We start from the raw sequence: 23,062 nt of genomic DNA, 5'->3' as shown, positions 1-23,062 counted from the left end.
ACCTTAGGTTCATATCAAATTCTGATATCTTCCAAGAAGTTTTCTTGAGGGAAATGTTGGGAAACCATTTGTTCAACATCTAAACTAGTTCTTGGGCCCCGTTGGGAGACCTGGGATGCATGAATTAGGCTATTAGTCTTTGTAGGACTTACCAAGTCCCCAATGATTCTGCAAGACTATTGTGCCCATAGCTTATAATTGAACTGCCCTCTTGTGGCTGTAAATATATGCATACATATTTATTCATCCCCAAACAGGATTGTTTTGGCTGAAACCCCACCAGTACTTTAAATTAGATTATGAAGAAAGTGTGTACCAAGTTTGGTACAGATCCATCAAGCCATGTAGGAGCATTTGCAGAACATACATACATGTTTTATATACATAAGTGTAGACCAGGATGAGAATATTGTAGCCCTCCACGTTTCAGTATTGCAGATCCCAGCAACTCCTGGTCACTACTGCCAGTAGGGATGCTGGAAACTGCTATGCAACGTCTGGATGGCCAAGCAGTTCCCACCTGATTTTGGCCACACTACAAGTATACTTATTAACATGGTTATTTGACTCTTAGGAGTGCCTGTGGTCTTCCCCTGTGCTCTCCCTGTCTATTGATAAGCAAGACAAATATTACAAGACCAACTCAAGTCTCGAGTTTAAAGAAATGTTCATACCCTGTAACATTTATTGCTCACCAAGAGCACTTTCAGCATACAGTATTTGCAGGGCATAGCCAGCATGAGAAGTGGGAATCGACAAGTGAAAGAGTTTTTGCAGAAGCAAACTCTACATGAATTGAGTTTCAAAAAGTTACTCCCAGGCAGTAGTGGTGATTCCAATGTTAGGAGGACAGTTAGTTTCCTTCGGGTTTTTAATTCAAAATGTCAAAGTTGTTATCCAAAGTAATGAGCCTTTCAGCAGGATGGAGTTCAGCGCTTTAGATGGCTCCTAAAATGTTCAGAACAAAATTCAGGACAAGTTCACTATTCCGCTGATGCTGGAGACACAAACTGTCACTTAGAAATTACTTTTCCGAGCTTTGTACAAGTGAAGTGAGAATACCCAGTAGAACACACATGGCACCGATCAAGGGAATCTAAGAGAATATTTTATCAAGGATACCAAATTGTGTGAAGCTGTTGCCAATACACCTGCTTTCATTTACTCAGGTGCTGAAGACAAAATTGGAAGCAATTTTTGGTTGCCTTTATTGTTGACAGCCCTATTCATGTAAACAACCATGGAGTGCTATAATTACTTCTGGGAAATCAATCTTGTGGTTTGGGTTCATTCAATTGATTGCATCTGGGCTCATAAATCATTAGCCAAGTTCATATGTAATTGACTAATTATTATGGACAGTCACCAATAGAGTTCTTCTCCAGATTCTAGCTTCAATGCTAAAAAAATCCACTTGTGAATTTTGAAATTAAAAAAGGAACGAGCATTCTCTCAACCGTGTATAGTAGTCCCAATCCAGGGTACAATCACACAAGTTTAATGTTAATTAAGAAAGGGAACTTAAATTACACCCTTTGTGTTTAATGCAGCATGCTGTTTTATCTTACCACTTGCTAGGAAGCAAGGTTGATTGAACTAACTTTCATCTAAAAAAAAACAACCCTGTTTGGATTCTCAGTGTATAAATACTGCAAAAGTCCCTGGTCTGATCTCAAGCAAAGAAGTGCTCAAGAGCATTAATTTGAAGGAGGGCAGACCAAGTACATGAACCAGTTTTGCTTTTACAGTGTCAAAGAGAATCTTGGATTACAGATCTTGAATCAACCACAGGCACATGGGACTCTATAGCACATCTCTTCAACACATGTGCTGCAGCTGCAAAGCATCTTGAGCTTGCTTTAAAAAGTTAATAAGTAGTAGTCAGGTAGCTATTCACCTTCTGTTGATTAAAGGGAGGGCCACAATTCTATGGTTGGTCCTGGAAAAAGGCAAGCTAGACCCACCCCAAAACGTCCCTCTCTCCTGAAAGAAGTGATCTCACCAGACAGGGTTTGTCCTGTCTGCTCATTTATTTCTTGATGGAGATGTATAACCAATAATGTCTACTGGATGCAATGGCTCTGGCTTTCTACTGGTGTAAATGCCATTGTTGCAAGTGGCAGCATGTTTTTAGAGGTTGTACATGTTGTAATATTCCAGGATTCCCTCTCCCTTTCCGTTACAGCAATTGGGATTTAAATAGGACAAAATTTCTTGATGTGAAACATTTCTGTCTCATATCCCCTAATCCTTCCTATCCTTTCAATTGCCTGGTTCCCCTAGTTTGGAAACAATTGGAAGACAAACGAGTCTATTTTAACTTAGTCTGATATGTTTCTGAGTAAAACCCATATGTCAGGTTTGGGAAAACACCCAGGTTGATTCCTAAAGCCAGCTTGTCGATACAAAGGAATGGTCAGGTATATGCAAATGTTGCAATAGTTATGTTCTTTTTCGCCATAAGCATTCCTAAATTAGAATACTCCATGCTCTGGTTTCTTGACCAGATTCCTCTAATGGGGCTATCCTAGAAGATGATCCTAAACAGCCCAAATTGCTTAAAGATTCAATTATCTGCAGAATGTATTCTCTCTGACCTACATTTACCTTAAGAGAAATACCGAAGTACAGTGGGCCCTTGAAAATTGCTGGTTTGGTTGCCGAATCCCCCTGTGGATACCAAAATCCATGGATGCTCAAGTGACATTATACACAATGGTACAGTAAAACCATGTGCCTTAAACAAAATGGCAAATCAAGGTTTGTTGTTTGGGGAAAAAAACTATTTTCAAGCCAAGGAAGATTGAATCTGATACAGAGGGCCAACAGTACTTTTCATTAGTTATATAACAACTAGGGTAATAATCTTTTTGTAAGTGCTTTAAAATAGGCTCATTTCTACTCTGAGTAATAAGGGAGAAAGAATATCCAGAGAGGTAATTAGAAAGCAAGGCTCTGCACTTCTCCAGATGCTCTTTGTAAGAAAAAGAAGTTTAAGCCTTTTCCCCCCTTGCAGTGAAAAGGGATTGTTGGTGGGTCCCATTTTTGTGGAAATTACATTTTTTTTCACTACCACAGAATCCCAAGCATGGCTGGGCGAGTTTAAAAATTGTAATTCAAATAATTCTTCCATGCTCTTGGTAGGATAGATGAAAACAAATTGCTTGTGTAAACAACAGCAAGAAATAGGGGAAAGACAGGCATTGAAGCAACATTCTTTGATTGCTTTTTTGTATGGGTAGATTATTGGTGTTCTGTGCATGTTGAAATGATGCCTGTCAACATTTGTAACCATTAGGACTTAGTTGTGTGACACACTCAGTCTAGGGTTGACATTAAAAATTGGAAACTGTGTCTGTTCTAAAACAATGATGCTCATTTTTCTGCCAGGTGTCAGAACACAAGACCTCATCAAACCTGTACCGCAGCCATTATGCTGCCTGCAAAAGGATTCAGGCTTACTTCAAAGAATCTGCCCAAGTCTGTTTCCTATGTCATTTTACTGCTTGGAGCTTTAAATATTTTTAAGACTTTTAACAAATAAGTCTGTTTTTAAGTATACACCACTAGCAATTTTTCCTCTTTAGCTATTTTTAGACTTGTTTATATAATCAAGTATTTCTGAGACTAGTATTTCACAAAATTATTCAAACTTGTACTTATTTACAATTGCCATGGATGAACCATATGTTGAAGGGAATCAGTAATTCTCATCCTCAAACATGTGGATGCCGTTCTGCGAGCAGCAAGAAACAAGCGCGGAAGAGACTGCATAAGAATGTCAGTGGGATGGAGAACAGGGAGAGGGCTCTCCTTGATGATTAAGTTTAAACTTCTAGTTTAATTTGCTACATTTAAATAGTGTGATATCATTTGTACCTTCTTCAGCCCAGGGAAGTTGGTCCCATCTTGAGGGTGGGATTTATACTTCAAAATGCAATTCATACTTCTAAAGAAGAACAGGTTTAAAAAATTACAACAACGTCGTTGAACACCCACAAATTCCTTGCTGCACTTCAAACCTGAGTAGGTTCCTTGCTACAGGTCCACCTGGAATTAAAGCGCAAACGCAGGTCCACTTTTTAATACAGCAAGGCTGGTCTGAAAAACACCACCACCATGGATGATCACACTTCTTGATTCTATGCTTACCATAACATCGACGTTGTTTATTTAGGCTCGTATCTAAGTTTTTATGTAGCAAAAGTTCTGAACATGCAAGAAGCAGTTTATTTGAAACGAGAACCTGAAACTCAGTCTGCTTCAAACATCAACCAACATTTTTCTGCACCTTCAAGTGCTTTCTATTCCCTCACTATTGCAATGTTCCCCCCACCCCTGTGAAAATACATTCAAATAAGAGGCTTCACCACATATGACCCTACATATGTTTTGATGACAACATATAGCATCCCTAACTATTGGTCATGGGAGCTGTAGTCCAAAATATCTTAAGGCTGGGAGACACTGCAGTATTTGTGTGTATGGGCAGTATCATTCCAACTAGTTAAGTCAGCCTCTGTTCCACTTCTCTTATGTTACCAATCCTGAAATTGAAACTGCTGGAGTGGTTCACCACATTCAGACCACACAAGCATTCATTATTTATTGATTTTTATATGCTACTTTTCTGGCACTGCTACTGTTCTTGGCATGTTACTACACCATTAATAAAAAGATTATAAAACAAAACAAACAATTTATTTGAAGAACACATTCTCAAGTCTTCTTCCCTACAGGTAAATTGGTTCTTCAGAGGCTATTGTGATGACAATTTGGAGATGAATGGATCACCATGAGGACAGAAGCAGAGCTTATTTTCCTATTAGGGCAAGCATTTGGCTGATAGTTCCTACTTGCATTCTTTAAGTGAATTAAATTCCATGCAGATCAAAGAAACACAGGACTTCTATCAGATTTGTCATCTTTATATGCCTTCATTTATGGTGACTCTATGAATGGTAAGTGACCTTAGCAACAGCCCTGTTCAGATCTTTCAGACTCAGAGGCATCGCTTCCTTTTTTGAGACAATTCATCTGTAGTGCAATCTTCTTTTCCTATTGGCTTCAAGTTTTTCCAGCATCATCATTTTTTCCCCAACTAGTGAAGTATTGTCATGAGGTATCATTACTAGCAAAGTGAGGTTTCAGCAGATTTGAAACTAATTCTAGCTTTAATTTACAGAGGACAGCTTCAGCCACCACTAAATCATGTTTGCAGGTCTTGAAAATTATTTTCTAAGACTAGAGATCCTATAATTCTTTGCCAACTTCACTAGTGGTCATTCTAGCTGAGTTTTAATCTCAAAAGGAACTTTTCTAAACCTGGTCTAAAAGGCAGCATGTTTCACACTAGCAGTTGCAGTAGAAGACAATAAAGGAGAACTGTAAGTTGGATGCTGGATGAGACAGAACTATGGTCTGAATAAATATGTTCTTTACTACTTGTTTTTCTCCTAGAATAAAAAAAATTGCCCTAGTTCTTACCATTTGGGCACCTTCTTTTGCATATGCTCTAGTTTGAGAATTGTCTGAACCATTTCAGCATTATTCTGCATTTCCTTTCCTGGAAGGAATTTTTTAAAATCCTCCAAGTCCAGTCTAATTATCTCTGGTTAGCCAGCAACTCTAAGCTGTAGCCATAAGGGCTTGGGGTTTTCTGCCAGAGAGACTTGATAGTGTTCTACATGCTATTTTCACAAAAAACAAACAACAGCTAGAATAGGTCAACACTGCGGATGGGAGAAATTCCCAAATGAGGCTAAGTACAGCCATAGTGTGTCATGATACATATCCCAAAAGATTTGTTGCTAAGCAGCTATTAAGCAGGCAATTTCAGACAGACTGCAATCAGCACCAGGAAAACTATAATATACAGGCAGATTAAAAGATCTTCTCTTCATAAGAGTACTACAAAGTTGACCTGGATCTAAATTTAGTTGAAGTAAATCCTTGGAATCAATTGAACATTTCTCATGAAAAATGGCTTGAAAAGTTAATTTTTGTTCTACATGTAGACACTGCCTCCTCCATTTTTCTATCCCTCAAACTGTTATTAGACTGCAGCTCTCAATAGTCCTAGTCAGCAAAGTAAAAAAAGATCAATGTTGGAAATTGTCATCCAACTTCTAGAGGCCCCAATTATTCTCACCCTGGATACAGCATGGATGTGCAAAAAAAGATACTTCTACCGATGAGCTTGACCCCCTTTCCCCCAGAGAAGAGCATAAAACACATTATTACAAAGATATGCAACAGTTTGGAATATATTGCAGAGAATGACAAAATAATCATTCTCTAGTTATCAGCCAGCCCTACTTTTGCAAAATAAATATTAATTCCCTAATACAGAAACTGGGCATTCAGTAAATCAGTAGTTAGATCACATCCTTATTATAATAGAGGGATTCTGTCAAGGAACTTGCAGCAGTTGTCCATTTCTGAAAATAGTTGCTTGGATTCTTCCCCCCCGCCCTTAATTTCAAATCGAAAGTACAGTAGTCTCACTTATCCAACATAACCGGGCCGGCAGAACGTTGGATAAGTGAATATGTTAGATAATAAGGAGAGATTAAGAAAAAGCCTATTAAACATCAAAATAGGTTATGATTTTACAAATTAAGCGCCAAAACCTCATGTTATACAACAAATTTGACAGAAAAAGTAGTTCAATAGGCAGTAATGCTATGTAGTAATTAATGTATTTACAAATTTAGCACCAAAATATCACAATGCATTGAAAACATTGACTACAAAAATGTGTTGGATAATCCAGAATGTTGGATAAGTGAGTGTTCGATAAGTGAGACTCTACTGTATCAAGTATTTGGACAGAGAAAGTGCCATTGGTGTTTAGAAAAACTTACATGCATTTTAAAAGTACACATACAGTACTGTAAGTCACATAAAGGTTAGTATTGGGCACAGTTTGGGGAGATCCGGACTCAAGTTCCCATCAAATTATGAAACTCAGATTGGTGACTGTCTGACATAGTCTTCACAGTCGTTGAGAATAAGAAAGACATATAGACAATCTTAAGTTAATTGGAGGGAAATAAAACATGAATAACTAACAAATTAATTGAAATTTCAATTAGTTTAACAGACCTTTTGCTTTTTCCCTAATTCTCTCAGAACTCACTCTCTTTCAACTATTTCAGAATCTATTCCTTGGGGAAACAACCTTTGATGCACTGGATTATAAGGAGAATCATCATTAATACAGGTTACACTTATCAAGCCAGGAGCAATCACTGTGATTCTAAAAAAAGATCAAAGTGAAGGAGAAAAAGTGATAAAAGGCAGAGCTTACCCTGAAATGGACTTTAGCAAAGATGACTGATGAGCACGAAACATTTCCTTCTGTGAAATCACTGTAGCATTTTCACAGGAGCATCTCCCCAAAATGTTGCATGATGTATAAACGTAGGCAAGATGTGTATAACTTGGATTAGAATTCTATTTATTGCTCTTTTCTATAAATGAAAGTGATTGTAGCCATACATTTCACAAAAATGCATTCCAAAGAGTTCATATCTCTGGCAAGTGAAACCTGCAGCTGTTAGACCCAAACTGCCCAGAGAATTCAGAGATGAAAGACAAAATGCAGCACTAGAAGAACAAGCAGCTTCTAAAAACAGTAGGCCAAGTCCAATTCTAACCGAAAGAATCAATGGAACTGAATTAATTGGTTTAACAGACAAATCCTAGTTGGGTTTAAAAATTGGTTTCAGGCCACTGTTTTGTAGTCTAAATAAAAGTATCAAGAATTGTGAGACATTTTTGGAACAGATATTGTTCTGGAAAGATACATACGGCAATATCTGACAATGTGCAGGTTTTAAATCATCCTTAGCTATGCTACATTTCACACTTAGTAGGTGCATTATTCTGTTCCACACTCCAGTCTAAGCAGTCATTATATTGAAATACTGAACACAGGTGACATAAAGGATCACAGCCTATGATATTACACACAGAATATTTTATAAAGAAGGTCCTCAAATTTCATACTTATTCCTTTATTTAAAAGCAAATGTTGGCAACCATGACATATTGAGTCAGTAATTTCATTAAGATGTGTATTTTTAATCCAAGGTCTATTTCCTTTTTCCGCCTCAAGAATCATTGCTAATTTCAAAATCATGAGTATATATAAAAATTAGGCCCAAAACATAAATCAATGTAATTAAAGAGACCAAAGGCAAAAGTACATTATTAGCAAAAATGAAAGAAGAATTTCAGCAGGTCCTGCTGCCAGAATTTCATATATTATAAAATTTGATCCTAGTTAGCACCTGATATATTCTTGCTACTTAAATCCTACAACTCTTTCTTCTCACTCTAGCTTTGCTCTACTTTATATAAATTGAAATTTTTTTCCTCAGAATGGAATGTCAGGTAATATATATTACCTGACATTCCATGCTGAGGAAAAAATTTTCAACATTTTCCATACTACATTCTTATTGTTTCCTACCCTCCCATTTATGTGAAGAAATCTGCAGTATAATGAGGTGAAGCTTTGGATTAATAATAGAGAATTATTATTATTAAATTATTATCATCATCATCATCATCATCTATATTCTGCTTTTTCTCTCCACAAGAAAACTCAAGTACTATAGATTACTACAGTACTTTATTATCTTGCTGACTGAATGGTCATATTACCTTTGTCTGACGAAACACTGTTGCTTACATCTCCTAATATAACACACACAATTTGAAATCCTATCTGACACTGCCAGTTGGAGCTCTTCCTTGATCCTAATGGCCCATTTAAATATCACAAGTTGTTTACCTGACAGATCCAAAGAATTAGTTTAGATCATATTGCAATTTCAGGGCAAGAAATACTTAATACAGAAACACATGTTTTTATAAGATTTAGTTAATTTTTTCTTGTTAAAAACACTGGTCTCAGTACAATAGTTTGACATATAAGATCAACAAATTGCATCAAATTTACATGCATAAACCAATGAACTACATTATAGGAACTTGATAGTACATTTCATAATGCAAACAAATACACTAGCCAACTTTTGACTAGGATTTAGTTCATTTCAACAAAAAAGTATGGGCAAAAGTTTAGTATTCCAGATCGTCAGTCAAGTCATAGGAAGCAGATTACTCCCTGGATATTGTGTGTGTGTGTGTGTGTGTGTGTGTGTGTGTATGCCTTCTAGTCGCCTTACCACCACACAAATACCTTATATTGCAGGGAAGTTAAAATAAGTTGGAGGTAAAAATAGAAGAATATTTGAGAAAAGTCAACAAATTATTTCAGTAGAAGCTGCAGTCATTCAAAACTTTACAAATACAACCTGGTGGAATCAGTGTACAGTGGAGCTGCATACATTCATCTACTGTTTTATATTGAATATAGGAGTTCATTAAATAGTCAACTTCCTGAGTTGATATTCCCAATTGCAGTAAATATGTACCTGGGAATTCATGCTGGAAAATGCAGATTTATATGGAAAGGGGAAGTGCAACAAGCATGGTAAAAAAATGATTTCTTCTTCTTTCAGGTCATTCCATCTTCTTCATCTCCTTCTGTAGATCCCTATAGTCAGATCGGCTTCCAAACATCTAGCATTATGACCTGAAAAGCTATGCTATGTTCAGGTTATTACCAGAGTTGTAGTCAGATTTTATTTTCCATATCAGGAGCAACTTGAGAAACTGCATCTGTGCAGTCAGATGAAAGATGGCTGTATATTTCAGGGGTAGAAATTGTCCAGGTCACCAATGGCTCTGGAACAGCAGACATTTCTTTTCTATTAATATTCATCTTTAAATCAAATAACTGCATGCCACATAAGCCCTCAAGTGCCATTGAAGCTTTTGGTGGGGGATAGTTTTGAAGGGACCTGAAATAATCATCTTTCCGAAACAGAAATAACTGGATAATCACTTCAGATTTTGAACAAAAGAGGTCAACATGCAGGGTCTGAAAGGCCTAGAAAATCTGAATCCTATGCACCTGTCCACCTCTGACATATAGAGTACAGCTATTATTCTTGCTCTGAAAAATCAGCCCCAAACCTCTGGGATTTGGAGGAGGATTTAAGATATTGCTTATTCTATGTAGCCTCCAGGAAGACAGTGTCGAGGAAGTCTCCAGGGTGGACAATGTATCTATTTCATGATATTTTTATATAATCTGGGGAATAATGGAATCTCAGGGGCATCTACAGCTGCAACTTGCCACCCGATGTAGGCTAAGTGTACGCCATGCACCACAGTTTGCCCATTACTATTAGACAATTGCCACTTTCTTATTCAAACTGTAGTTTCAACATAATGCTTATTTTGTAGGACAGCAAAGGCTGAAGCACAATTTTTGTGACCAGGTAAAATATTTAGGACTTTCAAGATGTTTCTTAGCTTGGAATATATTTGGAGTGGGGAGGGGATGGAATCCCTATGGATTTACTGAAATACGCTTTTAAAAATTCTGCTGTGTGGCAGTCACTAGGATTCTGCTAGAGCAAGAAGCTTCGTTTAACTTTCATAAGTGTACATTTAACATGATCATGATGCATTTAGTGCTTTTGTATTTTTTAAATACCAGTCATAAATATGCATAGTCTCTAGGTAGTTAACAAACCCAAAAGAAATAAGACTATAAACTCAATTTACAACAAATAAGACAGGAGTGGAAGCCAGCTAAAACAACGACTGACAAGAAATGTAAAAGGTAAAAATAAAAGGCTTTTGGCTAGCAATATAAAAGTAAAGTAACACATAACAGGGTTTCAAAAGTAGAATCTGTCCTGTTTCATCCACTAACTTCTGAAGGTAAAAGCATGTAGAAAAGGGTCTTTCTAGGATTCTATGGTTCTTTTTTTTCTGTACGAACAGATTCATGTAGAAGATGGCAGTCCTTGAATCATAGGGTCCAAGATGTATAGAGCTTTTAAATGGTGAGCACTGCACTAATAAAGTGATAATAATTCTTCATGTTGTGAAAAATTAATCTACTGATATCTACAGATCAAACTGCTGTTAAAGGCACAAGAGCAAGTCAGGTCAATTCTCTCCTGACCAGCTGACAAGCTAGAGGGAGAAGAGTCAAATTCTAGAATAACTATGCTGAATTGTCTACTCACTCCCTAGCTAGCTTCATGAGACATCTCACTGATTTCAATTTAATCTGATTTCAGGTTTGCTTACTTGTCTTCAAGTTTGCTTACTTGTCTTTACTGCTTATAAACATGGCTTACCTTCATAGTCTAATACCAATTTAAGAGTTTAAAAATGGATATCAAAACACAATATCATAAAACAACTTAAGATTCCATCCTTTTCCTGTTATTTGTTCTTGTGTATTCAGAAATTCAATATAAGTGTTCCAGATTCAAGTTACAATTTATTTTTCATAACATGGCAAATGATCGCTATTCTCTACTGAAATCCCAACAGGCAAAAGCTGCTTTAGATATTGGACACCAAGTGTGGACACAAACACAGTGAGTCAAAATGAAAAGAAGCCCCTTATGTCTTTCTAATAAATGAAAAGTAAACAAGTTTATTTCTGTAGGTTACATTATTCATGTAAGATCTACTCATCCAGACCAAAACAAAAGCTATCTGAGACCAATCCAAACCAGCATCCCTCCCCAGTTAGTATTCAAAGAGACAAGGACACTAACTTTACTACTTCTCAATTCCTAAAACAAGAAAGGCTCAAAGGTGGCACACTGAAATTCATTTCACAGAGTAACACATTTTAGAAAGTTATGTCTTATTTTATTTTATCTTGCACTTTCCTTCACTCTCCTCTAAGCCTTACTCTCTGCGTGTCACATTGCATCATATGCTGCTTTTTCTTCACCTGAGGTCAACAAGTAGAAGCAGTACTACATAAACCAACACTGTCTTCAGAACTCTTAGCTTTGATGGGTTTTCCCCCAAATGCTTCAAATTCAAGAAGGTAGATGAATGTTTGTTTCTCTCTGTTTTTTGAGAATCAAATAAAGATGGCAGCACAAGTATACCAACTAAGTCTGATTTTCAAAAGGTATTCCACACATAATTGGGAGTAGACAGTGTGTAGCATTAGAAATCCATGTACAGAGACCATTATGAATCCCTAGAGAAACATTTTCTACAGCTTTCCAATTCTAACTGATGAACAAATCATCATTTCCAAATCATACACTAACTGTGTTGCATGCAAACTATTTCAGATGCCAATTTTTAGGTCTCTGGAGTTCTCAGCTGCTGCATTTATGCAATTATGGGATGGAGACAGCATAACAAAGTCTGAAAAAATGTGTAAGTGGCTTCACACAGTCACTATAATTGTGCCATCATTCAGAACATATCCAGATACTATTTCAAACAATACTTTTGTTTTGGGCACACAATTTGAAACCAGAGGTTCAGGACCAATAAATGCAGCAAAAGAGTAAAGGCACTCCTAAAGTCATCTCTTGCCTAGCTACACAAGAAGTCTGGAATGGAAGGTCTAATGAGTGAGCACCATGGGCAACTTGTGTCATGCATTTCCAAATGCTAAGTAAATATGCAAACCCAAAACCCATACAGGACATCGATGGCAGGCAATTAAAGTAATAATCCTAATAGAGAGACACAGGGCTGGGTGGGGTGAGGGGCAAAGATATGGCAAAAGTCAACTGCCAGTATAAGGGAAACACACACAACAATTTACATTTTAAAAATGAAAACCCCTTATAAAAAGATGTACTAAGACAAAGCCACAATAAGTTAGTGTTTCCATAAAAGGGCATGCTGTTTTGTTCCCCATTCTATACATTGTTTACTGTCTGCTAAATCCTAAATATTTTGACAGCATAGTTGTATAACTGAGGTACATTAGTTTATATAGAGAGCTTTGTAAAAAGGTTAATTTTTTCCTTCCAGTTTTTTTTCTTCTTCATCGCCAAAGAAGAACAATGGAAACATTCCTAAAAGGCAGCCAATGGTCACTCCAATAGCTTTACCCTAAAAAAGAAAAAGAGAAGGCAAATGGGTTCATAATTTAGTGACCAACTACAGGTCAGTTTCAATTCTGAAGATCTTGATAACATTTTTATGTGGTTCTGGCCCAGAGTTTCAGAATGATCATGTCTCATAATGTACAGAAAAATAGTGGGCATTACAACCAATTTTTAAATAGTTAATATTAATACTTTAAAAAAAAAAAAGCTTCATCATCATGGTGGAAAGTTAGAAGTATTGGAAAACATTCATGAAGTATTAGCAAATGTTCTTTCACTCAAAAGAAAAATGGATGGTGCCACATAATCATTTATTTTATTTACTGTATTGAAAATACAGTAGAGTCTCACTTATCCAAGCCTCTGGATTACCCAAGCCATTTTTTTAGTCAATGTTTTCAATACATCATGATATTTTGGTGCTAAATTTGTAAATACAGTAATTACAACATAACATTACTGCATATTGAACTACTTTTTCTGTCCAATTTATTGTCTAACATGATCTTTTGGTGCTTAATTTGTAAAATCATAACCTAATTTGATGTTTCATAGGCTTTCCCTTAATCCCTCCTTATTATCCAAGATATTTGCTTATCCAAGCTTCTGCCGGCCCATTTAGCCTGGATAAGTGAGACTCTACTGTATTTATATGTGGCCTTCACATTCTGGTGAAGATGACCATGAAATTGACTGATAAAATATTTAAACCCTTCTTCAACTGTAGTGAACAACAACCACAAAAAAGCAGAAAATATACTGAAGTTCAGTTTTACAAGTCAATTTAAAGGGATTGGGCAAAGAAAGAGGTTCTAACCTGGCCATTACCAGAATATAATGTTTGCAGTGACTGTCCAACTGAGATGCAATAAAGCTAAAACACTTAGAGAACGTCTCCTTGCATCTAGCAATGCCTAGTCATATTTCACTTGGAGCTATCTCATACTTGTCAAACCACTATGAGAGCGCTCAGGATATTTATCCTGAGTATCTTCAACTGGCAAAAGTTGAAGATACTCAGGATAAATACCCAAATGCAGGATTTCAAGGGATGCTTGTTATCTGTACTGACAAGAGGTAAGCATGGATACTGGACAGCGCAGAAACATCACAGGTCTGACTATACCATCTAATTTGCTGTTAGAGCAAAATCACAAATTCCTTAAATGTAGCAAGCTGTGCAGATGGCGTGTGGCCTATTTTTAAATAGAATCACATCAAAGATTCTGAGTGGGATGCCACAAAAAATAAGGGTGTTTATGTGCTTTGGTGTCACCGCATACACTATAACTATGGCAATGACAAGAATTGTCACTACATTTAATAGAACAAAGGTTTGACGCACAACTGCACTCCTAAAAGCAGAGTTTGATTACATTTGCAGAAGCTGGTCTTTTGCCAAGCTGATGAGGAGACTGGTGAGGCCTGCAAAAACTGCACATAGTTCATCGGTTGTATGTTGTCACACCTCTAACACAGACTCTACTATGGCCATTATGTCTACTGAACAAGCCCAGAGCTTTGGCAATATTTTCTTCTCGCTGAAGAAAACTCTGTATTATCCCATATTTGATATTACTTCAACTTCTTAGGAATCAAGTTATATTCAGGCATATATACTTACCACGTGTGCACTAAGACGTGTTTGCCACATGTCAGCCTGTTTGGGTGTTAAATCAGGAATGGAGAGTCCCAATCTAGAGGCCATTGCTTCAATATAACCTGCAAGCCTTGGAGGAACACAAACATATATTTATATATAAATACACTGACATATATACACAAAAACACACATAAGAAGATTATTTACCAGGTGCAATATGCTCAGATTTTGTTTGTAGAAAAGCAGGAAGTAATAAAAGATTGTTCTTAGTTTACTTTGCAAACCAGTACTTTGTTAAACCTACAAAACTGAAAAGCTAGTATTTTTAACACTTATTATAATCACCGCCATCATCATCATGCAAGTAAAACAATCAACACTTCCACAAAAAGCTATTACATATGAGCAGTCTGCATTCTGCTGTATGAGCCCTTCTGTCTTGCTTCTCCCACAAGCCAAATTCAGGAAATTGACTAATGCACCATAAAGAAGTCTACTCCTTTTTCAAAACAGGTTAATCCAGACTGCCCAAATTTATCAGGATGCAGTACTTTTTACTACTGTAATTACAGCTTGTATTTCTGAGGTCCAAGTGATGTTTCTTTTGTTATTACTCAGGTGTTCCTGCCAATTGCCATGACGTTCAACTCCTTAACAGAACATAGCACTTTTGTTGGTACACTTTAAATTCCAAACATATATGTGCACCTTTTGTTACAGCATATTTCATTTTATTCTGGAGCATTGGGACACATAGTAAGATTTCTATGTGCAATGATGCACTGGAGGAGACTGATATATGAGAAAGACTGTTGTATCTGCATGGGTGGGAGAGCTTGCACAGGACACAGTAACTATAGAAGGAAATTACATGAATAGTACTAAAGCTTTGAATGGGTTTTTTAATGCAAGGAAGTTAGAAGTGCCGTCATATTTAATCAAGTGAAACACTCATATCAAACTTGAATTTAGACTTCTATCTAGCACTGAATGACCCTGGGGATGCTTGATCCACTGAGTGCTTATCAATTTAACATCTCAACCACTGTAACTTTCTGCCATTCATAGCCACTGTAATGATCTAATAATTTAGATTTATTTGTTGTTCATCAATTTTATTTCTATTAAATTTAGATCTTAAGAACAATACTAGAAGCCTATAAAATATGACTAAAACTTACCCCAATCCAGCTAAGTCCGACACAAGATTGCCTAGAGCAGCAGCTAGATATCAGAGAACCACAAACATTATATGAGATGTTATCAGTTCATGAATAACAAAAAATAATAACAATAACAATACAGTAGAGTCTCACTTATCCAAGCCTCGCTTATCCAAGCCTCTGGATTATCCAAGCCATTTTTGTAGTCAATGTTTTCAATATATCGTGATATTTTGGTGCTAAATTCGTAAATACAGTAATTACTACATAGCATTACTGTGTATTGAACTACTTTTTCTGTCAAATTTGTTGTATAACATGATGTTTTGGTGCTTAATTTGTAAAATCATAACCTAATTTGATGTTTAATAGGCTTTTCCTTAATCCCTCCTTATTATCCAAGATATTCGCTTATCCAAGGTTCTGCCGGCCCATTTAGCTTGGATAAGTGAGACTCTATTGTAATACTAATAATACTTTTCATGGGTTTCTTCCTATACATTATTGGTCAAGAACAAAATGCTTCCAATTCTCTGCAACATTTATACATCACCTTTGCATAAATATCCACAACAGCTTCTAAACATAAATTGGAATAATTTAAAAACACCAAAAGAAGAGTGGCTTTCAGATGAAAAAGAACAATAAGAGGAAAACACCACTCAATGATGTAAGACAAACTATACAGCCTGCCTGAACCAAAGTTATAAAGAACCAGAATTATTTTCCCGTCCTTAAATCTCGAGACTATAGAAGAGATCTCACAGGGCACATACAGCCATTGGCCACACAATCACTACCCACTGAGTAGGTAAAAGTATTGTGAGAATCTAGATGATGATTTCATGACTGAAAAGTATTGTATTACTGTTTTATCTTTTTACAGTGTAATTTGTATTAAGATGCCTATGTTTTGTCCTATGTTGTTTGGGCCTCTGCCCCATGTAAGCCGCCCCGAGTCCCCACGGGGAGATGGTGGCGAGGTATAAATAAAGTATTATTATTATTATTATTATTATTATTAAAAGGGCCTTCCAGATATAAGATACCTGGCAGTAATGTTCAGTAATGTTCAGTCATCTTTACAAACTGATTTTGGTTGTTAAAATCATGAAAAATCACAGGTCTATCACTGAACTGTGTTTTCATAATTATTTGACAAAATTCCCATCAGGTGACAAGATTCCTATCTGTTACTATAAAAACCACATAATTACTTTCCCTAGGCACCAAATTCATGTTTTTAAAGATTCCCTTATGCACTAGCTTGATGGCAGATAAACAACTAAAGTAACAGATACACAGACAATAGGTGAATACAGATTACTTGCCTGCCATAGTAGAAATTCCAAGCACAATCCCTATCGATAGTTCTATTTGCGTGCCCTAAAAATAATTAGAATACTTTAAGAAAATATTTCACTGCTATTACACATTCATAGAAAAGCGGCTACAGGAGATGTTTACATAAAACAAGACAACATTGGGGATAACAGCCTCATAAGGCTTCTAGGAAAATTACATCTACAGAGCAAACTTTTAAAACAAAAAAGAGTACTACATCTACAGAACACATTTTGAAAACAAAACTGAATATATTTTTAAACTTCTTTAAATGACATCACATATATCATGGATAGCCAATGCAATTCTAGTTTGATACCAAAAAGTAAAGTGACTTACCGCAGCAATCATAATTGCATTATCAAAAAATCCAAATCCTACAAAAGGTATTGCATTGTGGAAGAACACTAAAAAAGAGAGCATAAGAAGTGCTTTTAAAGATTTCTAATTCGCATATGCAAAACATAGTTTAATTCCCTGGTTTTCCCAATGTATAACACTAAAGAAATCCACCCTTCTGGGACATAGTTAAGATCCTAGACAATCCTTTACAAAACCAGCCACCCAAAATATGTGTGCAGCACACTATGAATGTGGAAATACCTACTGCTTGCCCAGGCCACTTTGAAGTTTTATCAGATCAATTCCATACATTGAAACGTTGATGTGGAATAATAAAAAATAAATAATAGTGATCTCTTTGTATATCAGGATCAATTAAAGTTATTAAGATCTGAATGAAACAGTATGCCTCCTCATGTCCTTATGTCCTCATTTATTCCTGCCTCTCCATCTGCCAACTCTTATTTCTAGTAAATACAAATCTTATGAACAAGTATTGCCTTTGCAAATTTGGTTTTTGCCATTTAGTGATTACCATAATTTATTCATTATTTGAGGAAAGGGGAGGAGTGTTCTAGATCAGGTCTTCTTAAACTTTTTTCACTCACAATTCCTTTTTGTCCGATACATTTTTATGTGGTCACGGGTATATCTGTATAAAAAACCCCAACTATATTAGTAAATCAGTATTTGCAAGGCTTGCTAAACAGGCTGATTTTCCTTTCTGTGAAGTACATCTGAAGCATTTTCTGCAAGTCTACTTTTACATTGCACCTTGTTACTAATACATTTATGTAAATGGGTGACATTCAGAAAAGTTTTACTGTTCCCAAATGACCCAAATTGCCTAATATAGCTGAGTGTATAACTGGCAATGAGAAAAATGATCACGGAGAGCAAATTTTAAGCGAGATGCTTCATACAATTAAGAACCGAATTCTTGTCATCTCTAGGGTTAAATCTTATGGAATTAGGATACCTCCACCACTTCACAAAGTCCAGAAAACTTATGACTGCTCTGCAGCTGGCTAACAGGTAGAACTTAAAAAGGCAGATGAGGAGTGGGGGTACTTCTTCTGCTAAATCCCACCCAACAGGTGAATTTTAGAAATTAGATATTTGAAAGTTTACCGTGCTTCAGCTGTCCAGTAGATGGTGGTGCAACCTCCAGTTTCTCTTGATAAGTAAAAGAGAGAGAGATTTTTTAAAAATAAGTACATGCATACTTGGATAATCATTCACTAACAAAATTTACTATATATAGAAATTGAGGATTCCTTATCCAGAATTCCAAAATCCAAAATACTCCCAAATCCAAAATTGTTCACATGCATTACTGAGATCTGCTTTCTGATGGTTCAATGTTTCATGCACCAAATTATTTAAAATATTGCACAAAATGACCTCCAAACTGAGTGCAAAAGATGTATATGCCACTACATGAATTTTGTGCTTTTGGGACTTGGATTCCAAACACGGGCATTGCCATTTTAAAAAAATGAAATCAAAAACACTTCAGATTCAAGCATTTCGGATAAGGAATAGTCAACTTTTGGGGGGGAAGGAACGAGAGAAATATTTATATTCTATTCAATTTAGCTATCTTTAGATGGAGCTCATAGTTTAACAAAGTGTTCTTCCATGATTAGTTTCAAATCAGTGTTTACTTTGATTGTGCAGTGACAACACGAGAGAAGCACCCATCATTTCTTAAAACAGGCATGGAAAGCACCATGTCACAGGCTAATAATCTTGCATTTGATCATTTCAGTCTGAAACATTCAAGCTAAATCAAATCGTATCTAGAGCAACAATGTCCAAGTGGTGATTTCTAAAATTCACCAACTGACACTCTGTTGATCATGACAGGGTCGTTGATTACTTGTTGCCCCTTTAATAAAATACCACAATTTTAAGTTTACTTTTTGATTCATTCGAGATACTTCACCTTATTCAAAAAGTGTTTTTGATACAGACTTTGGGTTCTTCCGGTTAGAGACCTCCAAATACTATTAATCAAAAGGTGCTGTGCAGTTGTTCTGGTTTTTTCTCTCTCGTTGATGGGGCATTTTGTTAAATACAACCAATAGAAACAACTGTATGAAAACATACAAGAGTCTCAAATATATTTCTTGGAAAATCTGTCAGAAAACAGTACAAATGCACAGAAAGGTCTCATCTGGAAGCACCCTTTCTAGACTGATTTCCAAAAATCTCCTAGAGAAAGCATTCATTACCCTTAACCGATGCTGATAAAGTTGCTTCAGAGGTAGGAAAGGGGAAAATTGATGGACCAAGAACTGGAACTGGAATATCACAAAAAGATGTTAGGTTGCTTATGAAAAGAAATTTGTAGCAGTGGATAGAGATGGGAAGGCCTGGAGAAAGGCCAGAAAAATTAGGATAAGGACAAGTTTTTCTCCCCAAAGCTATTATTTTCTGGAAAAATGGAAAAGCATGTAGAATATTTATTGCCAAAGGCTTTCATGGCCAGAATCACTGGGGTGTTGTGTGGTTTCCAGGTTGTATGGCCATGTTCTAGCAGCATTTTCTCCTGACGTTTCACTTGCATCTCTGGCTGGCATGTTCAAATCCTCTGAAAATGCCAGCCACAGATGCAGGTGAAATGTCAGGAGAAAATGCTGCTAGAACACGTCCATACAATCCGGAAACCACACAACAACCTGTGTAGAATATGTTCTTTTCTAATGAGAAATAATATATCCATGACAAGGTATTCAAATTATATAACACAGAGGACTTTTTGTTTCTACATAATCTTTCCCAATTTTTGTGGAAAAATGGCTTTGGAAAAAACCTGAAAAAAACCTGTTTTTTCCCAATTTTTCTCGTTTTTTTCCAGGCCTTCTCATCTTTAGCACTGGACAGTAGTATTAAAGGGTTTCCTAGCAAGATCTACAAAATTACACAAATTTCATTAAACAATGCTCAGTAAATCAAATAGAGTTAAATGCATTTGTGACTGTGTAAGAATATGTAAAATTATATATGAAAATTCATATTCATGGTGATCCAAAAGAACAGTGTGAATAGTATTTCTACTAACAAACCAAGAGTGTTTTCCAATACATTAGAAGCAAAGAACTAAATTTCAACATTAGAACTCTTATTAGAACTTAACAGCTTTAAAACAGTAGGATTGAAAATGTTAGATCAAAGCATTATAAATGTTACAATATTTTATTAATGGTTTAAGCAAGTCTGAAGCCACATGTATGGAAGGCAAACTAATGTGGTATTATTTTTTTATCTCTGAAGCTTTTTTCGATTTATTTATTTATTTATTCAAATAGGCATACATTTATAAGCGTTTGTTGCATACAGTGCAATAGTTCCCACCTATTAGTGTTCCATAATCACTTCTCAGACAATATATTTTCTTTAAAGGGTCACAATCTTTTATTTAGATAGTGTCACGACCCAGGCTACAGAGCACCAATAACCATACGCAGAGGCCAGATTCTATCTAATATCTTTATTAAGGAAATATATAAAGTTAATAAAAGCAAATGTAAAAGTTAGTCCAGAAGCAGACCTTTCAGGAAAGGTCAAAATTAGTCCAAGGAAACAATGTCCAATATGAAATATTAAGGTCCAAAGTTGTAATCCAATAACCGAAACACTCACTTTGCCAGGCAAAGTGAGGGGAGATGACAAGGTCCTTTAGTCCATGAACTTGAGCAAGGCTAGGAAATAACTTGATACTTGAAACAAGGCTTGAATCGTGGAACAAGGTAACGAGGAACAAGAACAAGGTCCGTGGAATAACTTGGTAAAATCCGTGAAACAAGGCAAGGTTTAGTCCTGGGAAACAAGGCAAGGTCCGTAGGTAAACAAAGGCTGGGAAACAGGAGCGAAGGCTGGAAACAAGGACAAGGCTTGAGCAGGAACGAGGCTTGAAACGGAGCGCGCTGTTCAGACACAACTCGCTCCGGAGGCTGACGAATTGACTCCGCAAAGTTACTCCGCGGGTAAAACACCTATATAGAGTCTAACTTTCCCGCCGAGAGCAGTTCTCTGGGAACCAGAAACGAAAGCTAATCTCTGAGACCAGATGTTTGACTCCTTAAAGATTCTCATGGAAAGCAGGCTTAATTGGCTAAATTCTTAGCAATTATTCTAGCACTCCTGCGCGAGGCCGCTTCCAAACCTCTCTGTTGTTTACAAAACTCATGGCGAGAAAACACAGGAGAAGTAGCCTCAGTGTTTGTTTGACATACTTCTGGAACATAACCCTCTTGCAGGTGCAAGGTTCCCAGATCTGGCTGGGAAGAATCTGTCTGGGAAGAATCCAGTTCTGACTGGGAAGGTAAAAAACCCAAGTTTTCTTCTTCATCAGGCATCACAATGTCATGAGCAGGACTACAAGGCCCATGGGTCATCACACTATCCCCCTCCTCAAGCCCCCTCCCAAACTGGGACTCTCTCCCCGAGGCGCGAGGTCGTGGCTTGGCGGGATAGGTTTGATGAAAGCGACGGGTTAGATCAGGAGCATGGACTGTGGAGGCGTCTTCCCAAGAGCGTTCCTCAGGGCCAAAACCCACCCAGTCAATGAGATATTGCAGGCGGCGGCGGTGAAAGCGAGAATCCAAAATGTCCTGAACCTCGAACTCGTCCTCCCCATCCACCAAAATAGGGACGGGGGCCGGCCGGTCTACATCTGGCCGCACACCATCCGCCGGAAGGAGCAGGGAGCGGTGAAACACTGGGTGAATGCGCATTGAACGCGGAAGTTGGAGTTTGAAAGTCACGGGGTTTAATTGCGCCACCACTGGATAGGGACCAATGAAACGGGCATCTAACTTCCGGCAAGGGCGATGGGAGGGCAAAAAGCGAGTGGACAGAAAAACCCGATCTCCTACCTTGATTTCGGGGCCCGGCTGGCGATGTTTGTCCGCGTGACGTTTATAGTCTTCCTTGGCTTGTTCCAGTTGCTGGAGCAAAAGTTGTTGTACCGCTGTGAGTTCCTGCAGCCATTCTTCTGCTGCGGGAACTTCTGAAGTTTCAATGACAGGGGGAAAGAAACGTGGATGGAAGCCGTAGTTTGCAAAGAATGGCGTTTCTTTTGTAGAAGCCTGGACTCCATTGTTGTAGGCAAACTCCGACAGTGGTAACAGAGAAGCCCAATTGTCCTGTTGGTAGTTTACATAACAGCGAAGGTACTGTTCCAAAGTGGCATTGGTGCGCTCCGTTTGCCCATCCGTTTGGGGATGATGAGCTGAGGATAAACGAGAGTCTATGCCCAATAGTTTTTGTAGTGCCTTCCAGAAACGAGAGGTGAATTGGGATCCACGGTCTGTGACCAAACTCTTGGGCAATCCATGTAGTCTGAAAACATGTTGGAGGAATAAATCTGCAGTCTCTTGGGCCGTGGGAAGGCCTTCACAGGGAATGAAATGGGCTAACTTGGTGAAAAGGTCCACCACCACTAGGATCGTGGTGAATCCACAGGAAGGTGGTAAGTCAGTGATAAAATCCGCAGAAATTATTTCCCATGGGCGAGATGGGGTAGGAAGGGGGTGTAGAAGCCCTGAGGGCTTCTCCCTTCTTATCTTGGAGCGCTGGCATACTGGGCAGGTGTTGACATATTTTTCCACATCTTTGCGGATCTTGGG

General features: G+C 37.3%; 1 protein-coding gene across 2 annotated transcripts in view; it reads right to left on the bottom strand.

Moving 5' to 3' along the window:
• Window positions 1-8,000: 8,000 nt before the first annotated feature.
• tmem65 (transmembrane protein 65) overlaps window positions 8,001-23,062 on the bottom strand; it is a 36,859-nt gene continuing 21,797 nt past the window's right edge. For both annotated transcript variants that reach the window (XM_008108221.3, XM_003219408.4), the window contains 6 exons: window positions 18,558-18,602; window positions 17,424-17,491; window positions 17,072-17,126; window positions 15,759-15,801; window positions 14,599-14,704; window positions 8,001-12,978 (listed from right to left, as the gene is read on the bottom strand). In XM_008108221.3, the coding sequence (XP_008106428.1) occupies window positions 12,880-12,978; window positions 14,599-14,704; window positions 15,759-15,801; window positions 17,072-17,126; window positions 17,424-17,491; window positions 18,558-18,602 (416 nt within the window). In that variant the 3' untranslated portion in view covers window positions 8,001-12,879. The remainder of the gene's footprint in view (window positions 12,979-14,598; window positions 14,705-15,758; window positions 15,802-17,071; window positions 17,127-17,423; window positions 17,492-18,557; window positions 18,603-23,062) is intronic.

This window comes from Anolis carolinensis, chromosome 4 (assembly GCF_035594765.1).
Source record: "Anolis carolinensis isolate JA03-04 chromosome 4, rAnoCar3.1.pri, whole genome shotgun sequence".
Lineage (NCBI taxonomy): Eukaryota > Metazoa > Chordata > Lepidosauria > Squamata > Dactyloidae > Anolis > Anolis carolinensis.
The sequence above is the reverse complement of the archived record's forward strand: the minus strand, read 5'-3'. Positions and strand labels throughout refer to the sequence as shown.